General features: G+C 39.7%; 1 protein-coding gene across 1 annotated transcript in view; it reads left to right on the forward strand.

The window, feature by feature from the left end:
• The window catches only part of ADAMTSL1 (ADAMTS like 1), a 393,380-nt gene that overhangs the window by 46,574 nt on the left and 319,989 nt on the right, over positions 1-26,817 (forward strand). The window contains 1 exon segment of the mRNA XM_006764922.2: positions 11,649-11,694. Within this exon segment, the coding sequence (XP_006764985.1) occupies positions 11,649-11,694 (46 nt within the window).

Below are 26,817 nucleotides of genomic sequence, written 5' to 3' on the forward strand. Positions count from 1 at the left end.
ATACGGAATCGATGTGTTTCTCTTACATCAATGTTTCTCTCTCTGTCTCTCTCTCCTCACCTCCTCCCTTCCACTCTAAAAATCAATGAAAAAATATCCTCAGAGAAGGATTAAAAAGAAAAACAACACGAATGTTGTCTTCTTGGTCTGGAGGAACAGAGTTCTGGAGTAAAGTATCAGGTTCTCTTTATAGTAGACACCTATCTGCTGCCATAATGCACTGACGAATCTTCAAACTCCATGTCCAACTGTGCTGGTGTCAGGTTCATTGGTTCAATTAGCTGCCCATCAAATTGGAATCTGATCTGTCTCATTGATAAACCTTGTCATTCACAATAGGCCTGCAATAGTTTATTAAGTGCAGTAGGCCTCTTAATCTTTTTTTTTAAAATATATATTTTATTAATTTTTTACAGAGAAGAAGGGAGAGGGATAGAGAGTTTAGAAACATCAATGAGAGAGATACATTGATCAGCTGCCTCCTGCACACCCGCCACCAGAGATGTGCCTGCAACCAAGGTACATGTCCTTGACTGGAATCAAACCTGGGACCCTTCAGTCCGCAGGCCAACGCTCTATCCACTGAGCCAAACTGGTCAGGACTATAATTGAAATTAAAAAAAAATTAAATTAAAAATCTATAGCTGTCAGCATCAGATGGCATGAGAAGGGTGATGAAGACATATCTATACATTCTGGCCTAAACTGAATTTTAAAACTCATTTTTGTGTGTGTGTGTTCACACACATTTTGCTGAGTGAAATAAACCTTCCACAAAAGAAATAATTTTCTGAAAAGGAAGAGTCCGGGGCAGCTGTAGGACTGTGTCTTAGTTTGTTAAAGCACCAGCCCTCTGCAGACTCTGCCTCCTTGCCTACAGAGTCTCTCGCTGCCCACGTCCCCCTGTCAAAATCCTAGGTGTCATTTAAACTTACTTCCATCAGTGGCCCTTAATGTCATTTTGCTGTGTTTACAAGGCATTATAATCACATTTACATAGTCTGGCTTGTGTTATAATTATTTAACACCGGCCCCCATTAGTCTATCAGCACTGTGGACCAAGGTTTTGTCTTGTTTTTATATCTAGGTACCCAGTCAGTGTTGAGTGAATTGATCAAAGTGACTATTAGAGCTAAGAACCTTCTGTAGAACTTTGGGAAGCAGGAATAGGGAGGGAAGGTTATTTCTTGAATTCCTCTTACTTCTATCACATGCTTGGGACTCATATGGCCCACACAGGACACCCCACCTAAGATACATCTTCATAAGTTACGTCCTGCCATGTACCTGCCCCTTTGCCCAATTCCTTCTATATTTAGCATCCAGACCACATCCATTAGTTGTTGACTATGCGTGATACTGTTGTGTGTTCTTTTTGGGCTCATGTGGATTTTTTTCAACTAAATTTTAACTTTGATAAGGGTCGGGGAAATCATCATTTTTGCATCTTTCACAATGCCTTGCTTAATACTGGTTCAGAATGGATGCTCAGTAAGTTAAGTGACTGTAAATCAGAGAGCATTATACAAAACCTTGTTCACCAGGAAACCCTGCCCAGGGCTCATTTTCACTTTCACACTGTGTACGGTGCGTTGTCTCAGTCAATTGTCCGAGCTGGTTCCGACTTCCTTAGATGCTGGGCATGAACATGATGGTTTACAGTGTCATTGTTCTTCCTTCTTTCCTTTTTGATTCCATGAGCACGCTCCTCTTTTTCATAACCCCCGTCCATATTTGTGAAAACACGAGGCTTTGTTGCAGCATGTCTGTCTTTGAAGAACAGGCAGAGATATGTAAAATCATACTTGTTTGGGGGGAAAAATTGGCAGCAAGTTTTCTAGTTGTAATTTAAAACATACCAAACACTCATAATAGCAAATAAACCACTCTGAAACTCACAGGACAAACTCCAAAATTCAATCTGTAATATCCTCACATGGTTCTAAATTTTAACAGCTCCGCAGCCTCTTAGCCAATGCAAAAGAATCTGTAAAAGTACAGAGAAGCTGTCTTCAGTGACCTACGGTCACGAGAGGATCAAACAACCAGAGATGTCATCTTAGAACATTTTCCCTAAACCTACATCATTTCCATGTATATTGAATTTGGGCTCCACATTCACTCTCGCTGTAGACATAAATCAGAGCCTCCAAGTTGGGACAGCATTGAGAATGTTTTTAAAATAAGAGATTAGTATAGAGCAGAGGTGTTGAATTTTAAAACTGAGGTTACAGAAATATGTTACCTGTGCCAAAAAAATACTTTTAAGTCAAGGCCTCAACTCATGGCACTGGTTTTCAACATGGACCACCACTACCTCATATTCTGTTTAAATTGCTGTGGAAATGCAGCTTTAAGGCTCTCTCTCTCTCTCTCTCTCTCTCCTCCTTAGGCCTTTGGCAGATTGCGAGGAGCTAGTGTGACACCAGGGCTGTGTCTGTTCCCAGGCAGCTCACCTACTGATGGATGAGGCCTGGCAGCATGCCTCCTTGTTGTTTGTTGTATTATTACAACAGAAAGCATTTTCAAAAGCTACATTTATCAAGTTGTCATAATAATTTGGCTTGTATATCTATCTACCCAGAAAAAAAATAAATCTCTCCTTCAGCACTAGTCTGAGCCACGTGATGCATCGCACGCAGAAGAGGCCGTGTGAAACGAGTGGGCATCCTGCTCAGGATTCGGGGACCATTTGACTAGATGTTTAAGGACTTAGAGGTATTTTTATGTATGCATTGGAGGTCCCCCTCCCACCAAAACCCCTGTCTCCTCGTTTCAAGGTGCTTTTCCACTGGTGTTCTGTGTTGGGAGTGCATGATTCCTAGAATTTTGGTGGCTTGGTCTAAGGAAGGAGATTTAACTTCAAATGGGAAACACTGTGAAGTTTTCCATGAAGAAGGTCAAAGACACCTTTTAATGTTAAAGATCAGGTTTATCAAGGTTGATTCAAGTATTACCAGATTCAACATTTCTTGTTATGACGAATATTGGAAGCAGTTTTGGTTGTTATTTATGATAGGTGGCTGTCCGGGAGCACATGGCTCTGTTGGCGGGTGGAAGGGTAGAGGATGATTCAAAGTCATCATCCAGAGTAATATACACTCATTAAAAACTTCAAATCTATTTATGTTAATAAAGTTAATACACAATAAAACATCGCCAATTATGTAGAGATAGAGTATGTAATGAATATATGTATATATCCATACATGTATCTGAATATATAGATAGATACATTTTTATTGAAATATAATTGGCATATAACATTCCATAAGTTTAAGGTCTACAACATGTTGATTTGATATGTTATATATTGCAGTATGACTATCACTTTAGTGTTATCTAACATCTTTATCACGTCACATAATTATCATTTCTATTTTGGTATTGGGAACAATTAAGATCTTAGCAACTTTGAAGTTTATAATACAATGTTGTTGTCTACTATCAATGCACTAGATCTCCAGGACTTATCTGCTAAGAGCAAATTCATTTAAACAACATCTTCCCGATTCTTCCCACCCCTCACCCCTGTTAGCCATGCTCTGTTTTTATGTAGATGCTTTTTAATGAAGGGACAGTGGTGAATGGACTCCTCTTGTTAGGACCAACCACCATACAAGTAGAGTTTCCACATGAACAAGGCTCATTTGATTCTCATGAAAGGCACACTAAATTAGAATTAAAGAGTAACTATTTTAAACATGGAGAGAATTAAATTAAAATACAGAGAATTCAAGAATGACCTTTTTGAGCAAAAAGTAATGCAGAGAGTTAAGGGAAAGAAGAAAACAAGAGACTTATGGAGCCCACAGGGATGGCCTGTCATTTAACTCCTCTTTCTCCGCCATGTGCCAGGCAAGACCATCATCACTAACCATCTGTTTTGCATGGATGCCAGTTCTCACTCCTAGGTTTTCAGCATTCAGTTTGACCCGTGGTTGAGGACAGTGAGCATCTGGGGATAGCTTTACACACAGGGTCCGGAGGTTTATATAACTTCCTTTTTGATGGCGAAGTTGATTGGCATCAAGTGTTGTTTCCTGAGAGAACCTCTCACAATAATGTGTCTGTGGAAAATGAAAAGCAGCCCAACAATGCATTTGCATTTGGTTCTCTCAGGTGTTCTCAGAAGTCGTTATTCCTCTTGAGATCTTTGTAAAAAGCCCAGAAATGTAGACGTGTTTTTCCTGGCTTGTTGGGGACATCCTCCTGCTAGATAGCTCCCCTGAGGACTGAACTGCTCATGTGAGAGGGAGGAAAACAGGGCTCCAACACTGCAGGGAGGCCTGGCTACGGCTGCAGATGCACTTGTCTTGTCTGATCCATGGTTATTTCAGGACCCACTTTAAAGGACCCAGTGTCCTGGCTCAACTCGCTGGTGTGGTTTTATGTCTACTCTCTTGCAAAGAATTCAGTTTCCTTTTGGATGACTAAAATTAGATATATAAGCAGATGGACTGTCCTATTTTAAAATCCTTTGCCCATTAGTTTCTATTTTAAAAGTAGAAGGTAGCTCTGGCTAGTTTGGCTAAGTGGATAGAGCATTGGCCTGTGGGCTGAAGGGTTCTGGGTTCGATTCCATCAGGAGCACATGCCTGGGTTGCGGGCTCGATCCCCAGTGTGGGGCGTGCAGGAGGCAGCCAATAAATGATTCTCTCTCATCACTGATGTTTCTATCTCTCTTTCCCACTCTCTTCCTCTCTGAAATCAATGAAAATAGATATCTTTTAAAAAGTAGGAGGTATTCAGAGAAATACAAACCCCATTCTTACTTAGCTGCACTCATTGCTTGTCTGAATCAAATGCAAAGCTTCCTGAGCCTAAAGCAACTGTGGGTTGATGGACTTCAGGACTCAGGTCTTCAACCCACAGTTATCAGACTTTCTCGGAACCGTTCATTGACACCCAGGATGAGTCTGGATATGTCACCAGAAGGGTGACAGGAGATGAGAAGAATTTTAAGGTAAAAAAATGGATGCAGTTGACCCCAAATTTTTTATTCCTAATGAAAAATTAAAAAAAAAAATATGCCTTTCTCTTTTAAAGACTAAAGTTATATAAGCAGAGAGGGGAAGCCAACAAATTGCCTATGCCTGGAAAGCGAGCTTTTAACTTTCCAAGGCCACTCAAGTCTTCTCAGGTCGTTACATTGTGATCACTGAAACTGAGATCATATCAGGATCTAGGGATTGGAAGGGTTTGGATTGATCATTATGTGTTCATGAGAGAAGAAGAAAAGCGCCACAAGCCTAAACTAATCTTATCAAGAGTGAACTAAAGTCTGAATAATTTGCAAATAACTTGTGATGGAGGTGATTTCCATGATTGAGAGAAGGAATTAGTCCACATTCATAAAATGACGGGCCAGGCGTAAAGGGCTGAAATACAAATTTGGTTTGGATATGTTTTTGTTTATATCTTGTTCTTTCATACTTGGACCAGTTTCTGAGTCCTTAATTGGCACAGTACTCACCGCCCTCGACACAGGCCTGTCGCTGCATCAGCGTTTTTGTGGAGAGGATGCGTTGACTTGCGTTCTCTGTGATCAGTGCTCTATAGCTTTCCTCAGACACCATTTGGACTAAAACTTTTAAAGTTTGTTTTTATTCCAAGAGGCAGATTTCATTTTGTTTAAATGTGAAGGGAACTAGTCAGCTGTTTTATATCAACAAGCTATTTTTTTAAGGAGAAAAAGAAAATACAGTGGGTGGTGGTGAACACACAATTCTCAGATGAGGCTTTTGTGCCCAGATAAATGCCTTGGATGAAGAAAGTCACACTTGGCAAGAATTAAAATTCTTGCGGTGGAAGAGTCACTTCAGTACTTAAGTAAAATTTATATTCGGGTTTAATAAATTTGAACTTTTAAAAACTCAAGCTGCTCTGCCCTGAAGTTCTTTTACATCGCATTTAACTGACAAGTGCAGTTGCCTTGGAGACGTTCCAAGTGTACAGTGTGTGCCCAGGTACCCTGTACTCACTAGAAGTGGATTTACCAGAATTGAGAAGCGGCTGATGTATTAGTATAGTAATAATAAAGCACAGTTAACCCCCAGGCCAAATCTCTGCTCAGCTTCCCAGATTAAATCTCGTGTTAGTATTCTACACATCTTAAGCATATCTTGTTCCTTTATTTTTATTTTTGTTTTATACGCTTTGGAGTTAGACAAACCTGGGTTTCAATCCCATTTTCTGTGCATATGACATTAAGCCTCCTACTCTTTCTCAGCCTCACTTTTCTCATCTATCTATTACAAGAGTTGGAAAATTAGTGATGGTGTACACAAAATACCTAACAGTGGGCCAGATACCTATAGCAGACACAATACATAGTAGAGGCTAGTATTACTATTATTATTCACAACTTGATAATATTTTTCAATAATGAGGATCTTTCCAAATCAAGCATTACCACCTTAATAGCATATGTCAGTCAATTAAACTAAATAAGCTCTCACTAAGTAAGTAATCGACTATACAAATGGAATACTTAATTCAGGGACAGAATTAAAGTATTGGCAAATTAATATTAGATGTTAGACGATCACAGGATAGTATTTAGAAATTGCAACAAGTGTTTCTCTTTGCTAGCTTTTTGTTTTTCTTTTATTTTTGCTGAAGCATTTTAAATCAATATTTTACAGTACATGCTTGCATTTCCTATTACCTGAAGGTGCTTTTAAAACATCCCTAGGAATTTATAATTTGAAATACTTGGCAAAGCCTCATTTCAATTTTTGATGCAAGTAGTTTTCGGCTTTTTGACGTTTTTGTTTTATTTTGTTTTTAGCAAACAATATCTCTATAATAACCCCTTGGCACGTGGACAAAGCTTTTGTAAGTTATCTCAGTTGGTGATCGTAACTGTATGCACTGCCATTCCAATATCCATTTGACAGATGGAAAAGCTAAGAGCCCCCTGAGAAGATAAGAGGAGTATACAAGGAGACGAGCCAAGTCCAATACCCAGAACTCCAAATCCCCAATTCAGATTTGTTTCCATTCTTCCGTTTAGGGAGATAAAATTAGGAAAAGAAAATAAAAGGAGATGAAAAACAGTGATTTTTAAGGTCTTAATGATTAACACCATATTTCACTTTTAAAAGCAAGAAGTCCACATTGTATCCAGTTTTAAAACCTTCAATGAGTTCCCTTTGCCTGTTGCCAAGTTCAAAGTTAGAAGGTATTTATCTCATCTCCTTCAATTCCTCACATCAACCCAAAACTCCAACGAAACAAAACTGCTTGAAAATGTGCACATATACCATATCTTTTTGTATCTCTGTGCCTCTGCCTACAGTTTCTTCTCCTTTCAATATCTATTATATTGTTACTTCTATTATGCATTTAATTGATTTATCAAATGTCTACACCATGTTTACTATGTGCTAGGCATTGTTGGAAGTGCTTCATAATATTAACTGATAATCCCCATAATAATCCCAGAGGATAAGTAATAGTATCCCAGTTTACAGATGACGAACTGACATATAAAAATTGAGGAATAGAGCCAGGATTCCAGAAAGAGGATTCTGTTTTCAAACTGGGTACTCTTATCCACTACTCTGTGTCACATACGCACTTGGAATTTCAAAATCGAAAAACATATCGCATTCTGCCAATTCTGATGTCTCAGTGGCACTCTATCAAAGGCCTCTGGGTTATAGAGTTCATTACCTTGTAAGTGTACCATCAACTGGAGCCTAGCTCGCATCTTTTTAGACCTGGAAACCTGATATTTTTCAGTAATCACACCAAGAACAGACCCTTGTCTGGGAGGCGCACTCAGTGACTTGACCCATGAGATTAATGTCTCAAAGTAAAATGCCAGTTTATTAAGTTACGACTAAAAATAGAACTGTCTATCGCATGAACCGAAATACTCATGTCAGCGTGACCAGCACACAGCGCAGTCATGAAAAGCCAGATCACTCTTGGCAAGTTGTTTGGTCAACATGGCATCAGAATCAGGGTAATTCCTGGGAGGAACGGAACATTCATTGGCAGCAGCTTGGTTAGTGTGAAGCATCCACATCATGACGGCAGCAGCCTTGCCAATGGGACATGCAGGATTTCAAGTTTATGGGTCCTTTCCCTGGGACATTGCTAGGCTGGGCACCGACAACCATGTATCTGGCCTTCTCCTCTTTTCTAGGATTCTAATGCCCGGCTAGTTCTTTCTTTTCTTGGCCACATTTTCTTGTTAATTCATATTAATATAGTCAATCTGGTTATGGTCAAGTGTTTAAGCCTAGGACCTTTCTATCTCTTTAAGAGAGTCTTTGTGCAATCGTATTTTCAGGTGACATTTACTTTTTGATAACATTCTCAGACCTAGCACATGCTATATAGCATTCCTGTCACTAAATTATAATTGAATGATTTTCTTAATAGCAAAAACCAAGTCATATTTGTTCCCAGAAGTAACTGCATTGCCCAGCACATAACAAGAGCGCAGTGGACATTTGTCGGACAAACAAGTGAATTAGGAGGCAGTAAAGCATCATGGTTATGAGTGTAAGCTCTGAAGCCAGAAGGCCTGCTATCGAATCTCAGCTCTATTACTTAGTAGTTGTGCGATTTTGGCAAGTTAGTTAACCTCCCTAAGTTTCAGTTCTCTCGTTTGTAAAATGGGTAAAATGATAGTACCCTGACTCCCAGGGTACCTGAGACGATTAAATAATTTAATACAATATAACAAACTTAGAAATATACTGCAAACTCCATAACTATTAGTTATTAATATAATCATTCTCTCAGAGTTTTATATTATTCTAGAGACCCAGTCCTCGGATTCGTGCACTAGTTGGGGGGCGGGGCGGGGCATGGCCTGCAGGGATGGCCTGCGGCACCGCTCATCCTGGTCAGCTGAGTGGCTGTGGACCTGCCCTCTGAGCGGCTGCTGAATGAGGAAATTAGTCTGAGCTGATACTTTGGGGTAATGTCTTGGGTAAAGGTGTGTTCTGTGTCCTGGAGGAACCTGGTGGAGAGCTTTTCACCCCAAAGTCACTTGGTGAATGTCCTTGATGTGTGATGCCAGGTCAGAGTCACCATTGGGATGTTCAGGGCAGCCTCCCCAGGAGATCCACAGTCACATCCCCTCTTGCTATCAGCCTATGCCAGCTCCCCACGATCTTTCTAGAACACACCTTAGAGGGCCAGCATCAGCTGGTGGGGACAGGCCAGGGTCTGGATTGGCTCAGGTATTTAATCGGGGCAGACTCAGCCTCACCCTGGGCCTGCTAGCAGCTGTTCAGTCACTGGGCTTTTATATATATAGGTTTTTGTGTTTTTTTTAAGTGTGGCTTTTTTAATGAACTTATTGGGTTTATATAGGTTTCAGATGTACATTTCTATAATACATCATTTGTATATTGTGTTGTGTGTTCACCACCCCAGATCAAGTTTCCTTCTATCACCATTTATCCCTCCATTACCCTCTTCTATCTCCGCCACCCCCCTTTCCCTCTGGTAATCACCATACTGTTGTTTGTGTCTATGAATTTTTTTCTTAATCCTGTCTCCTTTTTCACCAATCTACATTCCCACCAGCAGTGCATTACGGTTCCCTTTTCCCCACACTCTGGCCACCACTTGTTTGTTGATTTATTGATGATAGACATTCTGACAGGCGTGAGATGATATCTCATTGTAGTTTTAATTTTTATCAGTCTAATGATTAGTGACTTTGAGCATTTTTTTCCTATGTCTACTGGCCATCTATACGTCCTCATTTGAGATGTGTCTATTCAAGTCCTTGGCCCGTTTTTAAATTGGATTGTTCGTTTTTTTTGGTGATGTGTTGTATGAGTTCTTTATAAATTTTGAATATTAACCACTTGTCAGATGTATCATTGATGACTGAGTTCTCCAATTCAGTGGGTTGTCTTTTCCTTTTATTGATGGTTTCCTTTTCTATGCAAAAACTATTTAGTTTGATGTAGTCCCATTTGTTTATTTTTTCTTTTGTTTCCCTTGCTTGATGAGATATATCAGAAAAAATCTTGCTATGAGAAATGTCCAGGATTTTATTACCTATGCTTTCTTCTAGGATTTTTATGGTTTCAAGTCTAAAATTTAAGTCATTGTGACTTATTTTTAAAAGAGCAGAGAACTGCTGCTCTTGTGTCATCACTGAATGCTTAATCAAAAATTGATTGTTTTTGTTCACAAGAGTTCAGTAATATGAAAACTCCCATGTATTGCTGATGGGAGTATGTAATGGCACAAAGTTTATGGAATGTAATTTATCAAGAGCTTATAAAAGTTCATTCCCTTTAGTCCAGTAATTCTTCTAGAAATTTATCTACCCTAAAGACATAGTCAGAAATTTAGGTAAAGCATATGCATGGATATGGCTCATTACACTCTCATTTATCAAACCCTAAATTGGACATTACTTAAGTAATAGAAGAATGATTATACAAATTATATCATTTGATGGAATATTATGTAGCTCTCAAAATGTTGTCAGTTTCTGGGAAAATACCTTCAAAAATTTATAAGTGGAAAAACAAGCTGCAAAATTATATACGTGGTGTGGTTTTTTTCCTCAGTGGAAAGAAACTAATAAATCAAAATAAAAGTGACTATCTTTAGATGAGGCAACTATGAGAGATTTTTTTACTTTTAGGTAATCTTTCTTTCCTAAAATCTCTGCAACAAACATGTATTTTTTAAAAAATAACTCTTTAACAATTATGACTTTTTATATCCATTTCATAATTTATAAAACATGTTAAACAATAAGTGCAAATTTTATCATATTCACAATTTTAAGTTTTTTTCTGTAGAAATATGCCTAGTTTCATACAGAAATAATTAGGATGGGATTCATTTAATACTAATACTTTTCAGAAAACCTTGAATTTGTATTTATTTGGTTAAATAAGAACTAAGTATAAGTACTTATTTTAACAACCAAATGCTTAGTTTTAATTCTTACATGTACAACTTCATTAGATCTGCTCAATTTAGTATTTGAGTGTAACTCCACTAAGAATGTACTCAGAAGAAAAGAGAGGCTTTTATATGAATATTAAGAGAGAATTCTTTTTATAAGGAAACTAGAAGCCCAGTGCACAAAAATTCGTGCATTTGGGGTGGGGGGTCCCTCAGCCCAGCCTGCACCCTCTTGCAGTCCGGGACTCCTCAGGGGATGTCCACCTGCTGGCTTAGGCCCACTCCCCGGGGGGATCAGGACTAAGTTGGCAGTCAGACATCCCTCTGGCAGCCTGGGAACCCTCGGGGAATGTCCGACTGGTGGCTTAGGCCCACTCCCCGTGGGGACTGTTCCCATGTATTGCTGATGGGAGTATGTAATGGCACCAGTCGGACATCCTTAGCACTGCCGAAGAGGTGGGAGAAGCTCTGCCACCACCACTGTGCTCGCAGCTGTCAGCCCGGCTTGTGGCTGAGTGGAACTCCCCCTGTGGGAGCACAGGACCACCAGGGGCAACGCCTGCATTGAGTGCCTAGCTCCTGGTGGTCAGTGCGCATCATAGCTACCGGTCATTCCCAGTCATTCCCAGTTATTCCACTGTTAGGGTCAATTTGCATATTGCCCTTTTATTATATAGTATAGTTCAAATATTGAGCCTTTTATAGGTAGTAATAAGGTGTTTGTTTTTCTTTTTGTCTCCTAGGAGCTGTGAGGGAAGAAATATTCGATATAGGACTTGCAGTAACGTGGTATGTATTGAGATTATATGATTGTGATCATGTATTTTTTAAGCACTGAATACTGCTAAGCAATTTTATGTATCCTGAGCAGAGATCAATCAATTACCACTTCACTGAAAGTGATTTGTCTCACAACACATGGATTATGCAACATTGAAAAATAAGTATTTTTAATGTTCCTCAATATAAACTTTTACAAGTGTGGCCATATTGAAACTTACTAGGCTATTTCATCAACAGAGGTCTCTGCTTTCTGACTTTTTATATCTAGGTTTCAAGATAACAAATAAAAGGAATGACAAGAGGGAAACCACTTGGGGTATCATGAAATAAGTATTAATCAACTCAGGTTTAATAAATTCATTTAATTCCTTCATTCAACAAATACTATTCAATGCCATCAATGTGAGGCACTACACCAGTAAAGGATAAATAACATGGTCACTATCTTAAAACATTTGTTGATATAGTAAGAGATGTAATAAAAGGCCGAAACCGGTTTGGCTCAGTGGATAGAGCGTCAGACTGTGGACTGAAGGGTCCCTTGGTTCGATTCCAGTCAAGGGCATGTACCTGGGTTGCGGGCACATCCCCAGTGGGAGATGTGCAGGAGGCAGCTGATCAATGTTTCTCTCTCATCGATGTTTCTAACTCTCTATCTCTCTCCCTTCCTCTCTGTAAAAAATCAATAAAATATATTTTAAAAAAAGAGAGATGTAATAAAAGAAGACAAATCAAAATATGACAAATGCTGGGAAGAAGCTCTTTGTGTGTTAAAAACAAAGAGAAATATGAAGGGTCTTCAAGGAAAAGGTTATTTGAGGTAGGGCTAAGAGGGCTGGGAGGACTGTGACTTGCCCAAATTGTGTGGAGGAGACATAATGGGGAATTTTGGAAGCAGGAATATCTAAGATGGTAGATTGTGGGTAGATTGTGTTTAGCAGTATGGAAGAGAAGAACTGAAAGATATTTTGAGGTTACACCATGAACAGGTTTTAATGTTACACCTCCCAAGTTTATAATAGTTCAAGGAATAATGGGGGGGGGTAGAAAGGGGGACATCATCACTAGAGGTTTTGGAAGAAGAGTATAATATTGTAGTTTTACTTTAGGAAGTTTAATTGTGTAGTGATACAAGGGATGCACTGGAAGGTGAAATAGTTGGAGAGCGAGAAGTAATGAAAGTTTACCCAGGAAGATATATATACAAAAGAGGTAAAAATTGAGGTCATTCTATAAGACGTATGCAGTTAAAATCAGAGTGATGCATTGAAGTGGGAATAAAGAAAACAAACACGTGCATATTTAGACCTCTTGCACTTGCTGATCCCACTGTTAGAGAAGCTTTTTCTTCAGCATTTGCATGACGGTCATTCTCCTTATTCTAGTCTCATCTCAAACGCTGCATCCTTAAAGAGGTTTCCTGGACCGTTTTATCTAATTTGGTTGTTCCACTGCCCAAATTCATCCCTCACAATAGTCTATCAATCACATTTTACTTTTTTAAATAAATTTTTACTAGAGGCCTGGTGCATGGATTTGTGCACTGATGGGATCCCTCAGCCAGGCCTGTGGGGATTGGGCTGAAACCAGCTCTCCAACGTCCCCTGAGGGGTCCCAGATTGCGAGAGGGTAGTTCTCGGGTGACACACCCCAGAATTGGGCTCCCTCCTCTCTGGTTCCAGGTGTGTCACCTAAGAACCGCAGCTGCCAAGTCACTGCGACTCGGCAGCTCCTGCATTGAGTGACTGCTCCCTGGTGGCCTGCACACCACCCTACTGGGGATCAAGCCCGCAACACCAGCATGTACCCTTAACCAGAATTGAATCTGGGACCCTTCAGGCATCATAGCTTTCGGTCAGAAAGTCTGCCCCGGTGGTCATTATGTGCCATAGCTACCGGTTGGATGGTCACTTAGGCTTTCTTTTTTTTATAGCATTTGCCTCTACCAAGTTTATTTTATTTAATTACCTGTTTGTTTTCTGTTTTCTCAGTATAGAAAGTAAATTTCACAAGGACAGGAGCCTCATTCATCCTGTGCACTCCTGTATCCCCAATGCCTAGAACTTATAACTTACATATATAATAGATATTTGCCAAATGCAAACGGGCTTTTGGAATAATGGGAAATGTCATTATTAAAAATAAGAAAGTTGGGAGGAGTTTGGGGAAAAGACAATAATAAATTTGATTTAGGGGCACCATTGGGTTGACATAAAGGCTAGACTTGTACATGGTATGTTCAACGAGGCAGTGGGGGTTTGATGTAAGGAAAGAGATTGTGACTCAAACCATAGAAACACAAGGTAAGAAATACGGAATTTGAAAATTTGGTAGCAGATTGTTTGGTAGAGTATACAGAATGATGAGAGAAGAGAATCTCAGATCTTTGGTGAATATTTGTATTCAGGTAGAAAGAGAACATAGTGCCAGGTAAGCTATCAAAGTCACCATGAGAAAAGTAAAAGAAGAAATGAGAGAGAATTAATTCCTGAAGGTGTTCAGTAGGATAAGTGTTGCCAAGAAGTTGAAATATGCAAAAAGGCCAACAGGGGAGTAATTTCTATCATGTATTAGGAAATCAAGATTGCAGGGGATTAGAGAAATATTTTCATAAGGAAATGGAGTCCGTGGGTATAAGTTATTCTTATAAAATGTTCATAGAGACATCTCATCATTTGCAGAGTCACCAAAGGGTGGATGGGTTGTTTGTTTGCAGTGACGAACTCTTGAAAGGTGAGTTGATCTAGAGCAGTGGTTCTCAACCTTCCTAATGCCGCGACCCTTTAATACAGTTCCTCATGTTGTGGTGACCCCCAACCATAAAATTATTTTCGTTGCTACTTCATAACTGTAATTTTGCTACTGTTATGAATCGTAATGTAAATATCTGATGTGCAGGATGTATTTTCATTGTTACAAATTGAACATAATTAAAGCATAGTGATTAATCACAAAAACAATATGTAATTATGTATGTGTTTTCTGATGGCCTTAGGCGACCTCTGTGAAAGGGTCGTTCAGCCCCCAAAGGGTCGCGACCCACAGGCTAGAGGGAGAGACAGGCAATATGTGGAGGTCAGGGTATATTTGATGCCAAAGGAGATATTGGATGAAAGAAGAAAAGGAATTTTGATAAAGGAAAAGGACATATACTTTATTCTTAGGAAACAGGCACAAACGGAGAAAGAAAGGATGAAGGTATAGAAAGATTTCTGAAAAAGAGAACAGTTGAGGCTGTGCATGAAGAGCAGGCTCCAGCGTCTCTGCAGAGAAGTGTTCTGAGTCATGTGCTGAAAGTGAAGGAGGCAATCTGGATTTAGGAATGTGATCATAAAGGCCTGGTAGAGCCACTGAGGAAGTTGAGTGGAAGCCAGCAAAGCCAAATAAAAAGATTTTTGAGTAGCAAAGAGGGCTCGACTGAGGTTAGAGAGCTTGATCTGACAGAGGTCATGGTCAGCAGGAGTAAGGACATAGTCTGACAGTTTCTGCACTGAAGCAGTAATAGAGAAAATGGACATTGGAAGTGACCTGTGTTCAGAATACAGATGAGTTGAGAGAGACTTAAGTGAATGGAATGTATAAGTTTTTAAATGCCTGAACAGGTAGAGTATAAGGAACTAGAAAGCGTGATCATTGGAAGTAAGAGTAATTGTTCAATGGAAAATTTTGCCTAGTTCATTTCTCTATTTTCATTAAGAACAGGAGATGCCAGATAACATGAGTTATATCATTGCCTTTAAAACACACACACACACACACACACACACACACACACACACACACATATGTGTGCACACACAACTGCTATAGGTGTGTGTGTGTTTTAATTTTTTAAAAATGGTATTTAAAAATGAGTTTTAGAAATTTTATGAATTTTTTTTCAATGGAAATGTACTTTAGATTATTGGTTTTCTTTACTATCCCTTTTATTGTGGTGATATCTTATATATCAGGGTTTTTTTAAAAAAAAACAAACAAACATGCACCATGATGTTATGAAAGAATCTTCTTACCTTACCCTTTTCTTTCTAATCTTTATCCCAAGTAGATGAATGCCTAAAGCTACATGAGCAGATGTCTGCTTGCCCTTTCCTTAAAGCTTTTCAGAAACAGCCCACGATTTCCTTGCTCTCATTATGAGCATTTTCACGGACACATGCTGGCTAAGACTCTGACCCAATATGACTTAAAGCCCAGAGCATTGCACGAGCCAGCTCTTTATAGCTTGTAGAACCAAACTGACACTGGGTTTTTATGAGAACCTAGAGTATTCAAATAATTTGAAGTATGTTTTTTTTCTTCTTCTTCTTCTGGCTTTTGGCCATGACAGAAGCAACATTGCCAAAAAAACAAATAAAAACATCTCATAAGAAAGGACCTTTTCATAATCACATTCCAATTTTTTTCTAACTAAGAAGTTCAGGAATATTGTTAAGTTCAGTTAAATATTCTCCTTTCAGATACTTGTTTTGGAAAAACTGGAGGGTCCTTATTTGCTAAGTCTGCAGGGTCACTCCTTAAACCCTGGACAGCTTCCTGGGCTCTTCTGAACCATGTCTCTTCCAGAGATGCACACTTTCTCTATTCTTTGTAGAGTTGCTAAGATAACATTTCTTTGGGTTTTTGTCCCCCAAGGCCAAGGAAGAGAAAACATCTCCTCAGTTTCCCAATTTTTATGGCTTGCCTAAAAAAATCAGTTCATAAATCTTAAAGTTTTATTGTTAATCACTCTACAGAGTGCATCAATATCAATAAGAAAGTTCAAGTTCCCATAATGTTTGCATACATCTCATAGCCAGGATACCTTCTTACACTATTCCTAGAGGGTCCAAGTAGACTATTTTCATTCTTAAGGACATAGTTCATCTAACCTTTCCCTATTCACACTTTCTGCTTTTCTTCCAGGGAAGTTGCAAGGCTCTCTTTTTGGAAGGAAAGACTAAGGGTACTGTTAGGAGACATAGTAGGTATGAACCGGCAAGCCAATCAAGCGAGTCATTTAGGGCTCTGAGATCTCCCATGGGGCCCCTCAGAAAGGTCTTCTTGGGTCACATCATCATGTTTATTCAACTTAAACCTCTAATCTGAACCCCTTGATCTTAATTAGGCATTTTGAATTTACTTCTAAAGTGTTTAGACTAATGCTGTTATTCATAAACTGCTGTATGTGTTTCTGGGGCTTTTGTTCGGTTTGTTTGTTTGTTTTTTGGTCACTATCCTTAATCTTAACAAAATTTGAGATTGAGGAGGTAGTGGCCACAATTAGCAACACAATAGGCCAAGATGCCTGTGGAAGCTAATGGTGCTCTTAAGTCCTTTATTAAGATGTTATTGCTCCATTGCCAAATGTTACCATTCAAAAGAAGAAGAAGAACAATGACAACTGTAAGATTAAAGTTGGGAAGCTGCTTTTCTGTATCTGCTAGAACTCCTAGGAAGGTGAGTGGGCAAGGGATTTCTGTCTTCCAAGGAACGGTTGAAACAACTAAAAGTGCTTTTAGCACAGAAGGCAAAACATCCTCCATTAATTCCAAAAATAATTGAGCACAAGAACTGTTCTCTGAACTGGGCTATACACTGGTGAAGAAGACCAAGCCCTGGTTCCCCTGAAGCTTTTATTCTAATGGAGGAAACCAGATTAGGAACAAACATGCAAACGGATTATATCAGTAGTCACCAATCACCCAGTTCTCTGCAGAGCACTGATCAGATGGTGACTGCCTTGGTCAGAATTTGAAAAAAAAAAACAACAACTAACTAAAATCTGCTGGAACAACCTTTAGACTACTTCAGATGGATGGTCTGGGAAGTTCACTAGCAGAGTGACATTTGAGAGTGACAGATAGGAACCAGATCCAAGGGACAGCTCACGCAAAGGCCCTTAACTGTGCAGGAAGTTGGTGTGTGTAAAGCCCACGATGTCTAGTGTATAGTATGCATGTGGGAAAGTATTAGAAGATAAGAAAACATGCAGCTGAAGGCAGACTGGAGCTGGATGATGCAGCTAGTGTAGAGTATTACAGTTTAAGTGCAAGGGGACGCTACTGGAGAACTATAAGGAGGGGAAAAGAGAGTTGGATTTGTGACAATGAGAAAAGATACGTTTGGCTGCAGGGTTACTCTGGAGATGGGTGGCAAAGAAAGGAGTGGAAGTAGAAATGCCAGGTAGGAGGCTATTGCAGTAGTTCAGGTGAGTGCTAATGGTTTCCTGGACTAGAGTAGCCCTGGTGAGTAGCCCTCAAATCTTTGAGATGCGTTTTAGAAGTAGAATATCTTTTCCTATACCACCTTGCTTCATCCTCAATTTAATTCATCTTATGGTCTCTAGTATTGTTACTGTGGAACATCTTAGGTGTAGCATTCCAACAAGACATAAAGACAGTGGCTATATGGCCAGAGAGAATAGAATGATTGTGGGCAAGTTTATAGTGTTTTGTTTGTTTGTTTGTTTGTTTGGGGGTGGGGATTTAGTTTATGCACCCAGACAATGAAAGGGTTGAACTGAATGATTTCAAAGGTCCCTTCCAGCTCTAAAATTCTGTAATTCTTCAAAAGTATTATGTCAAGGCTTTACTGGATTTGGATCTGAATGCAGACCAATGGAGAAAGCTACAGTAGTTTAGGAGTACTTAGTAAAAAGATTTGCAGCTAGCAATAACATCCAAGTGAAGAGAGCCAATGTGGACAGTAGAAGCAAAGTTCCCATCCATGCTACAGAACTTGGCCATCCATCTTAACCTGTAATTCTCATCATCGAGGTTGTAAAGGTTCATGGCATTCATTGAATTCATCACATTGTTCTTAATGGTTGATAACAGATAAATTCCCATTTGCCAGACATGTCCATTTTTCTCATAGGACCTTTGTGCAGCATAAAGTCAGGGCACATTTCTGCTTTTTGTCAAGAGTGAAATAGTAACACATGGAAGGAATGAACATTCAGCTACAAGCCCTCCTTGGTCAGAATTTGGAAAAACAAACCTGCTGGAACCACATTCCGACCAGTGAAAATACCCCTAGAGTCTCGACAGATGCTGTAGTAAATACTAATAACTGCACGAGTCAGTCGGGGAGGCTGCATGTGGGCCGTTTTCCAGCCAAGAGCCACGGCTACGATGGGAAGGAGGTTAACTTTCCCATAGTCGAGTCTTCATTCTGGTAGCTGAAAATAAGCCGTTCTGCTACCGGTCAGGGCCATTTATTTGTTCACTTGTTCACTTATTCCTCTTCTTTATTTTTTTTCCAGTTATTTACCCAACACTTATTGAGCATTCAAGTCTTATTCTGCTTTCAGGATGTGAGGAACAGCTGTTGGTATCAATAAAAGAACAGGGTACCATTCTTCAGGGAAATCAGAGTCCAGTAGAAAATGCAAACACACATGACATAATTAAGTAAAATGTTGTAAACACTCTCAGGCAAGCACAAAGTACTAAGACATTATGGACGGACCAAGCCTGATTCTCTCACCGCGGTATGCTCAGTGCCTACCACCAAGTATCTGACACTGTGCATCCGAGACTGTGTCCTGGGAAACATAGCAAACACACATGGCAGCTGTGGGGTATTTTAAATAGTCAAAGGTAACACAACAATACTTGCATCTGTTAGGCACTATGTGAACTCCTACATCGTGCTGTATTACTTCCCATGATGCCTTTATGAAGTTGGGTTTACTTTAGTAAAAAGCAAATACTCTGAGAAAATCTATCTGGGCCCTAGCTAGGGTGCTCAGTGGATAGAGCATCATCCTGCAGACTGAAGGATCCCAAGTTTTATTCCAGGCAAGGGCACACACCTGAGCTGTGGGCTCCATCCCCAGTAGGGGTCATGCAGGAGGCAGCTGATCAATGATTCTCTCTCATCATTGTTTCTGTCTCCCTCTCCCTCTCCCTTCCTCTCTGAAATCAATTTTTTTTAAAAAGTATATTAAAAAGAAAAGAAAATTGATCTGGGACAGGAAGTGAGGGTGGCATTGTCCAATCTGATTTTATGAGTAAGTAAATATGGTTATTTATGAATAAAATAAAATATCATTTTTCTCACAAGTTATATGTATTTTTCTTTCAAATATCTGCAAAGTTATTAGAACACAAATACCTATGAAACTGTTTGGACCTAACTACTTGATAAATGGAGCTGTGGGACCAAGAGGTGCCAGGAGAAAAATTACTGAGACATTAAAGGGGCTTTGAACAGCTGAAGTGAGTAACCTCTACCACAGAGTAAGCACTTAGCACATATGATGAATGAACAAATGAATGACATCTAAGTCAGGTGACATTTGAGACAAGCCTTTCAAGTTGATAGAGGTTTTTTCCAGGCCGCATTAAGAGAGAGTGTGGTATGAACAGTAGAAATGGAATCCATGTGACCTACTATGTACCAGGTACTTTTTCTAAGCACGGGGGTAACATTGTGGTGGAGAAAGAGAAGGCCCTGTTCTCAGGAAGTTTATATTCTAGAGACAGAAGGCAAATCACAAACAAGAAAAGTATGACAATTCAGTACTGAAAGATTATGAAGAAAATAAAACAGGATAACGGGGTAAAAAGTGACCCGGGTGAGGTTGCTCTGCATGGGGTGGTCAGGATTTCTCTCTGAGGCCACCTTGGGTGTCTGTGTGAAGGTTGAGGCCATGAAGCAGTCTGGCCTATTTTAGGCCCCGGTGGATCATTTTATGAGGTGCAGTGTAAGGTACGTTGTGAGGAAAGAGGTACTGATTTATGCTGAAAAGTCTGAACTTAACCCCAAGTGCTATTTTGCAAGGGGCGTTCTCAGCCTCTCCCTATGGGTGATGGGCATCGTTCTGCTTGTCTTCCAGACAAAAAGCAGGACTGCTCTGCCTCCCCGCTGCTGCGCGTTTCTCTTCTCCCGGTTCCACAGCCAGTGGATCTCAGACTGAAACGTGTAAAAGGCAATAGAGGGATTTCTTTACCTTAAGTAGGAAGTCAAATGGGAAAGAGATTCTGAGGGGAAGATGTTGGTTTCTTCTTACTACATGTTCAAAATACCCCACCTACTAACGGGGGCTTTGGAGCGAACCCCGGGCAGCCTGGTGGATCTCCCTGAGGCTGATTCAACTCTCCACTAGAGAACCAAAGAGATGTGCTCCTCACCAGACCCATCCATGCTTCTCTCCGTATTGACCCGTCTGGCTGAAAAACATGAATTGTCCTTGTACATTAATTTTCACTGGGAGAGTGTTCTCCATTTAATGTCTGGTAGGACATCTTTTCCAAGTAGCTTTAATAAGACTTCATTTGCATTTTCCTATACATTCATTCATGTAACAAAATTGGGGCCGGGCTCTCCTCTCTGGATTCCATGTGCACTTTGATGCGGGCAGTCTCTGAGAGGCCATCAAGGCAGATGGGGGGGAGGCTGATGGGCACACTCTTCATCTTCAATCCTGGACACGGAGGACTGAAAACAGTATTATATGGCAGAAGGAACATAGGCTAATCGGAGGCCCAGAGCTGCCTGTTAGTAATTATGTACTTTTAAACAAAATTCATTAACCTCTCTCAAGCTCAGCTTTCTTACCTGTAAAAATACCCTTTTCTTATATATGTACAAAGAATGTTTGTTAATTCCATATTTATGATCATTTAAAAACTGGAAACAAATAGAAGGGGACTGGGTAAATAAATAGTGGCATGTCCATATCATGGAATACTATACAATAATTAAAAAGAATAAGGGATCTATATGTATAACCTGTAGAGTTCTTTCAAGATATAAAAAGTACAAAAAGGGGAGCAAGTTGTGGAGTAATATCTTTAATGTCATCTCAGTCAGTTTTTAAAAATCCTTAAAAAGAAGTATGTGTGGCTGTGTGACATATCATGAACAATATTTATTTTTTAAATTGAAATGAAATACTACCTGTCTGGGTTTTTATGTGATTAGATAGATGATAGATAGATAGATAGATAGATAGATAGATAGATAGATAGATATGTACATGTATATATACAGATATGTATATGTATATATAATATATATACATACATACATACATACATACATACATACATAGCGGTCAGGTCAATTTGGTGTCTGACTCAATCCCTTCCTTCAACTTACCCCTTTTTATGACAAAATACTCTTTCCATATTTTTTAAGTGAAAATTTGATTACTATATTTCTGAAGATCAGCCTTATTGTGTGGCATCATAAGGCACCTCTCCTGACTGTTTTGCCAAATAGCAGGTTGCAAGTACTCTGGAACAAGGACATCATCTCTGGCAGACATTCAGGCTTCTAACAACCCTTCCTATGGATGAATTACAGAAAAATAGACTTTCTATACAATGCCCAGTCCTTAGGTCTCTGGCAACTACAAAGTTTGACTGTAGTTTGGCCAGACACATCCTTGGTCAGAATGGCTGTATATTCTCAGAAACATGTCCCAGGGGCCCAATCATTGTCCCCCATAGTGAGTCTAACTTGCCTCAAAGCCAGAATGGATGTAGAATGGTGGCTTCACCACTTGTAGGGCTTTGTGGTTTGTGTGTGTTTTTCCCTTTCAGCTTGGAGAAGAATGGCTATTGCTGAAACAAAAGGATGTGCTGAGCGAACACATATTCAAAAACGCCCCAATTTCCCTGACTTGGGTCACAATTCTTTTTCTCCATGCTGAAACTAGATCATAAAGGGAAATAATCTGCAGGAAGTAGGAAATGATAAATGACTTATTGTTTCTCTGTGGTAGAGTTCCTCTCCAACCTATGATAGCACTAATGCTCACGTAGCTTTAACCATCTTGCAAATGAATTAATCCCTAAATGCAAGTACACAGCATGCCATGTGGATAACTGGTGGTTGATTTTGGTTCAAAACCCATTATTTCTTTTTTAATAGTTAAACACTGAGCAGGCAGAATAATGGCTGAAAAATATTTCCAGCAATTATTCTGGGAAAACAAAAACCCTCATATTTTATGACTAACTGTTTTATCATTTGTGGCATAAAGAAATAAACATTTTTTTAATGATTCACAGATTCCTTCATTTGGTGGATCTGGTGGATATAGATCTCTCGGCAGTGCTGGCTGCCAGGCAGCTGGCCAAGTTTTTTGGGTTTTTCCTCCCCAGTGGGTTGGGCCCTTCTGCTTTTCTTCTCCCCTGGGCCTTCTTCTGACGGCTGCACACATTTCTTTTCTGTTTTAATGCTTTTTCTGACATGTCTTTATCGGACCCCTCCTAAGTCCCTCTACTCTTCCTTTCTCCTTAATATGTTCTCAATTTCTTATCCTCTGCCTCTACTTTTTACTCTCTGGGAGTGGTGCGTTGGGAGCATGACTCTGTGGAGAGGACACAGGCTTGCAAGGTCTGCTGCTCACTCACTTTGTGGTTGGGCAGGCACTCTAACTTCTCATCGCCTCCGTTCCCTCAACCATGAAGTGCAAGTAAGAGTAGGACTCACTTTACAGTATTCCTTTACAGGAATCAGTGCAGCAGTGCAAACACCTGGGGGCACGGTGACTTTCCTTCCTTCTTCCCCCTCATTTTGGCAAAGATGAACAAGCGATGGTCTTCCAGAAAAGCCAGCTTCCCCCAACTCAGGACAATTTCTCCTGTGTCCATTACTCAAAGTAATATGAAGACCTCCAAATTAATACAACTACCTTCTGCTCATTGGCGTCTCTTTGGTATATTTAAAAGGCCACAGGGAACTTTTCCCCCTAAGCTGATCATAGTTTTTCCTAAGCACGCATCACCCCGTGGAGACTGACTGTCACAGGGAATGTTGCAACACCGGGAAATGGCCTTTGAGTGATGTGAGCTGACCTTCCTGAACTGAAGAGTTACATGGTCCAGTTCACACATGTGTTGCTGAGAGATAATAAATCAAATGGCCTCTCATAGCAGCTATTTTCTTGTGGGTTGGTAGCTAATGTCCAGCAACTACTATCCTGAGGCTGATAATATGATGGGAATGCCTACTTGGTCAGCCCAAACTGGTTTCCTCTAATGTTGTCATGAGCATTGCTGTGTTGAAACTCTGATGAAAGAAGCTCACCTAGCCCTTTACTGAGTGCATCTTGTTATTAATGGCAGAGTACTGACTTGGTAGACTTTTGATGAAAAAGAAATACTTCATTGATTCAACTGATAAAGAGGATTAAGGATGAGTCTTCATTGATTCAACTGATAAAGAGGATTAAGTATCATTTTCTCGAGTATTGGCACTTATTAGATTGAGAAAAGCTGAGATAAGCCCCATCTCCCAGCTAACTCCATGACCTTGGGCAAACAGCTTTAACCTCTATGTGCCACAATCCCCCTTATTGAAAATGACTAAAACACTGATCATAAACCTCAAAGGGATCCTGGCAAAGTCAGGGACTTACAGAATATTAACATTTGAAAGAAACTAGTATATTTTGGGTATTTGACATGTGCCAGGCATGGTGCTAATGACTTTTTAGTCCCTAATTCATTTAATTCTTACAACCACCTTGAAAAGTGAGTATTACCCTGACTTGGTAGATGAAGAAATGTGTACATTTAAAGAGATGAAATGGTTTAAGTTACACAACTAAGGAGTAGTGTTGTGAGACTTGTATAATACCCAACCAAGGCCCATACTCATCTATAATAATAAAGGCATAATATGCTAATTAGACCGGAAGTCCTTCCGGACGAAGCCAGGGCTGGGAGGGAAGGGAAGTCCAGGTCCTGGGTGTCTGCTGGTGGCCAGAGGGAAGCCTGGGTCCTGGGTGCTTGAGGGAAGCTGGTGCTGGCAGTTGGGGGGAAGGAAAGCCAACCCTTGCACAAATTTTGTGCATCGGGCCTCTAGTTTCTCTATAACACAAGAGGGTGTGTAGATGATCTAAATCAGCAATGGCGAACCTTTTGAGCTCGGCGTGTCAGCATTTTGAAAAAACCCTAACTTAACTCTGCTGCCGTGTCACATATAGAAATTTTTTGATATTTGCAACCATAGTAAAACAAAGACATATTTTTGATATTTATTTTATATCTTTAAATGCCATTTAACAAAGAAAAATCAACCAAAAAAATGAGTTTGCGTGTCACCTCTGACACGCGTGTCATAGATTCGCCATCACTGATCTAAACAAACCCCTTTAGCAAATAACAGAACTGAGATACAAAAAAGTTTAAGGCTCAAACATCTTTACAACATATGCTTTTTTATTTTATTTATTAATTTTTTATTGATTGAGTTTAGAGAGGGCGTAGGAGGGAGGGAAGAAGAGAGAGAAAGGGAATGAAACATTGATTTGTTGTTCCATTTATTTATGCATTCATTCATTGGTTGATTCTTGTATGTACCTTAACTAGAGATCGAACACGCAGCCTTGACAGATGAGGGCGATACTTTAACCAATTGAGCTACCCGGCCAGGGCAACATATGCCTTTTTATTTTTTTTTATTTTTATTGATTTCAGAGATGAAGGGAGAGGGAGAGAGAGAGATAGAAACACCAATGATGAGAGAGAATCATTGATCGGCTGCCTCCTGCACATCCCCTACTGGAGATCGAGCCCGCAACCCAGTCATGTGCCCTTGATAGGAATCGAACCTGGGACCCTTCAGTCCACAGGCCGATGCCCTAGCCACAGAGCCAAACCAGCCAGGGCAACATATGCCTTTTTTAAAAAATGAGATATCCAAATGAGTTTACTGTAGCAATTATACTTCAAGTCTGGAAGTACATGAACTGCTGAAATTTTTAATTGTGCAAATTAAATACCACAGAAATGCAACTATCCTTGCAAAAAACATCCCAAATCCCCTCCCCTTTGAGCTTCTTCACCTGTCAGGAGGATATAAGTTTACTGAGTCAAGAGTCCTCCAAAGCTACTTTCCCAAGCCCTAGTTTCTGAATTGCATAAAATGTATGCTGGCCTTCGTGACCCAGGTAGAAGCTTGAAGCAGGCATTTGACAGTGGCTTCGAAAAAGAAGTTACTACTGCCGATCTTCCCTTGGCAGAGCGCCTCTTGGAATGAAACCAAGCAAGCTGCCTTGAATAGGTTGCTAACGTGAAAATACTTGTCCATGCGCAGCCTTTTTTCTATGAAATTACTAATGATCAGCAGCAGCAAATCGTCCGATTAACATCAAGATGTGTTGAAACTCAGCAACATAAATTCTATATCTCTTCCCCCCTCCCCCCAGGAAATCACTCCCAGACCTTTGTGCTGAGACCTATGAGCTGGGGCCATTATTTGAGTAGCTAATGCACTTTTGTACTATAGTATACTTCTAGGAATCTTGTTCTTTGTGTGTTTTTCTTTTCATTCTAAACATTCTCTTCCTTCTCAGGGAAGATTGTAAACTTTAAAGAGGTTATCTTTGAGGTTTGGCTATATTTTCTTTATAGATTTACTATGAGCAGAAGCTACACATGACTCAGAGTATATTTAGTTTGGGTTTCAAATTCAGTTTAGAGTTTTGAGTGAAATACGGTCATCCCAGAAAGAGGCAAAGAGGCATCATTTAGGTTTCTTCTCCTTTGAGTCTTCATTGAGCAAATATGCTTCAAAACGCATTCAAAACCAGCATTATATAAGTAGCATCATACTTATCCCAAGCCATATATTCATCCCAAACTCCCCTTCCATAACAGCAGTTCTTAAATGATAGATTACTACATTTCACGTGTAATTTATAACTTGTTGAGTTTTCTTTTTCTTTGTTTAAAATGTTGCTAGGAATTATTGACTTTGAATTTTTATAGATATTAAAATTATTTAGAAAAACCTTTCAATCCGTATACGACTTAGTTTGAAAACCTTTTTCAAAGGACTTTCTGTGGAGCCACCCTGACATCGCTGCTGGGTGAGGAAGGCCAAGCAGCCAGGTCTAGGCACGCCACCACTATTTCACCCCATACAGCTCTGCTTTCACTTGGCTTATTAATTAGCATCCATCAACAGTATTTGGGGGAGAAATAATTCGGCAATAAAATTTTTTTTCAAGTTTGAAAACCCCTGCTTTATCTTATCGCTTCTAAAGTCTTCTAGGTTCTGCCCGATATTTCTAGGGGAGAAATTCTCCACCTTATTTCTTGGAATAAGTTGATGCATCCTTTCCTATTACCATTTATTTAATTTGATTAGACAGCTATTGACTATATGTAAGGCAAATGAAAA

This window comes from Myotis davidii, unplaced genomic scaffold (assembly GCF_000327345.1).
Source record: "Myotis davidii unplaced genomic scaffold, ASM32734v1 scaffold197, whole genome shotgun sequence".
Classification (NCBI taxonomy): Eukaryota; Metazoa; Chordata; class Mammalia; order Chiroptera; family Vespertilionidae; genus Myotis; species Myotis davidii.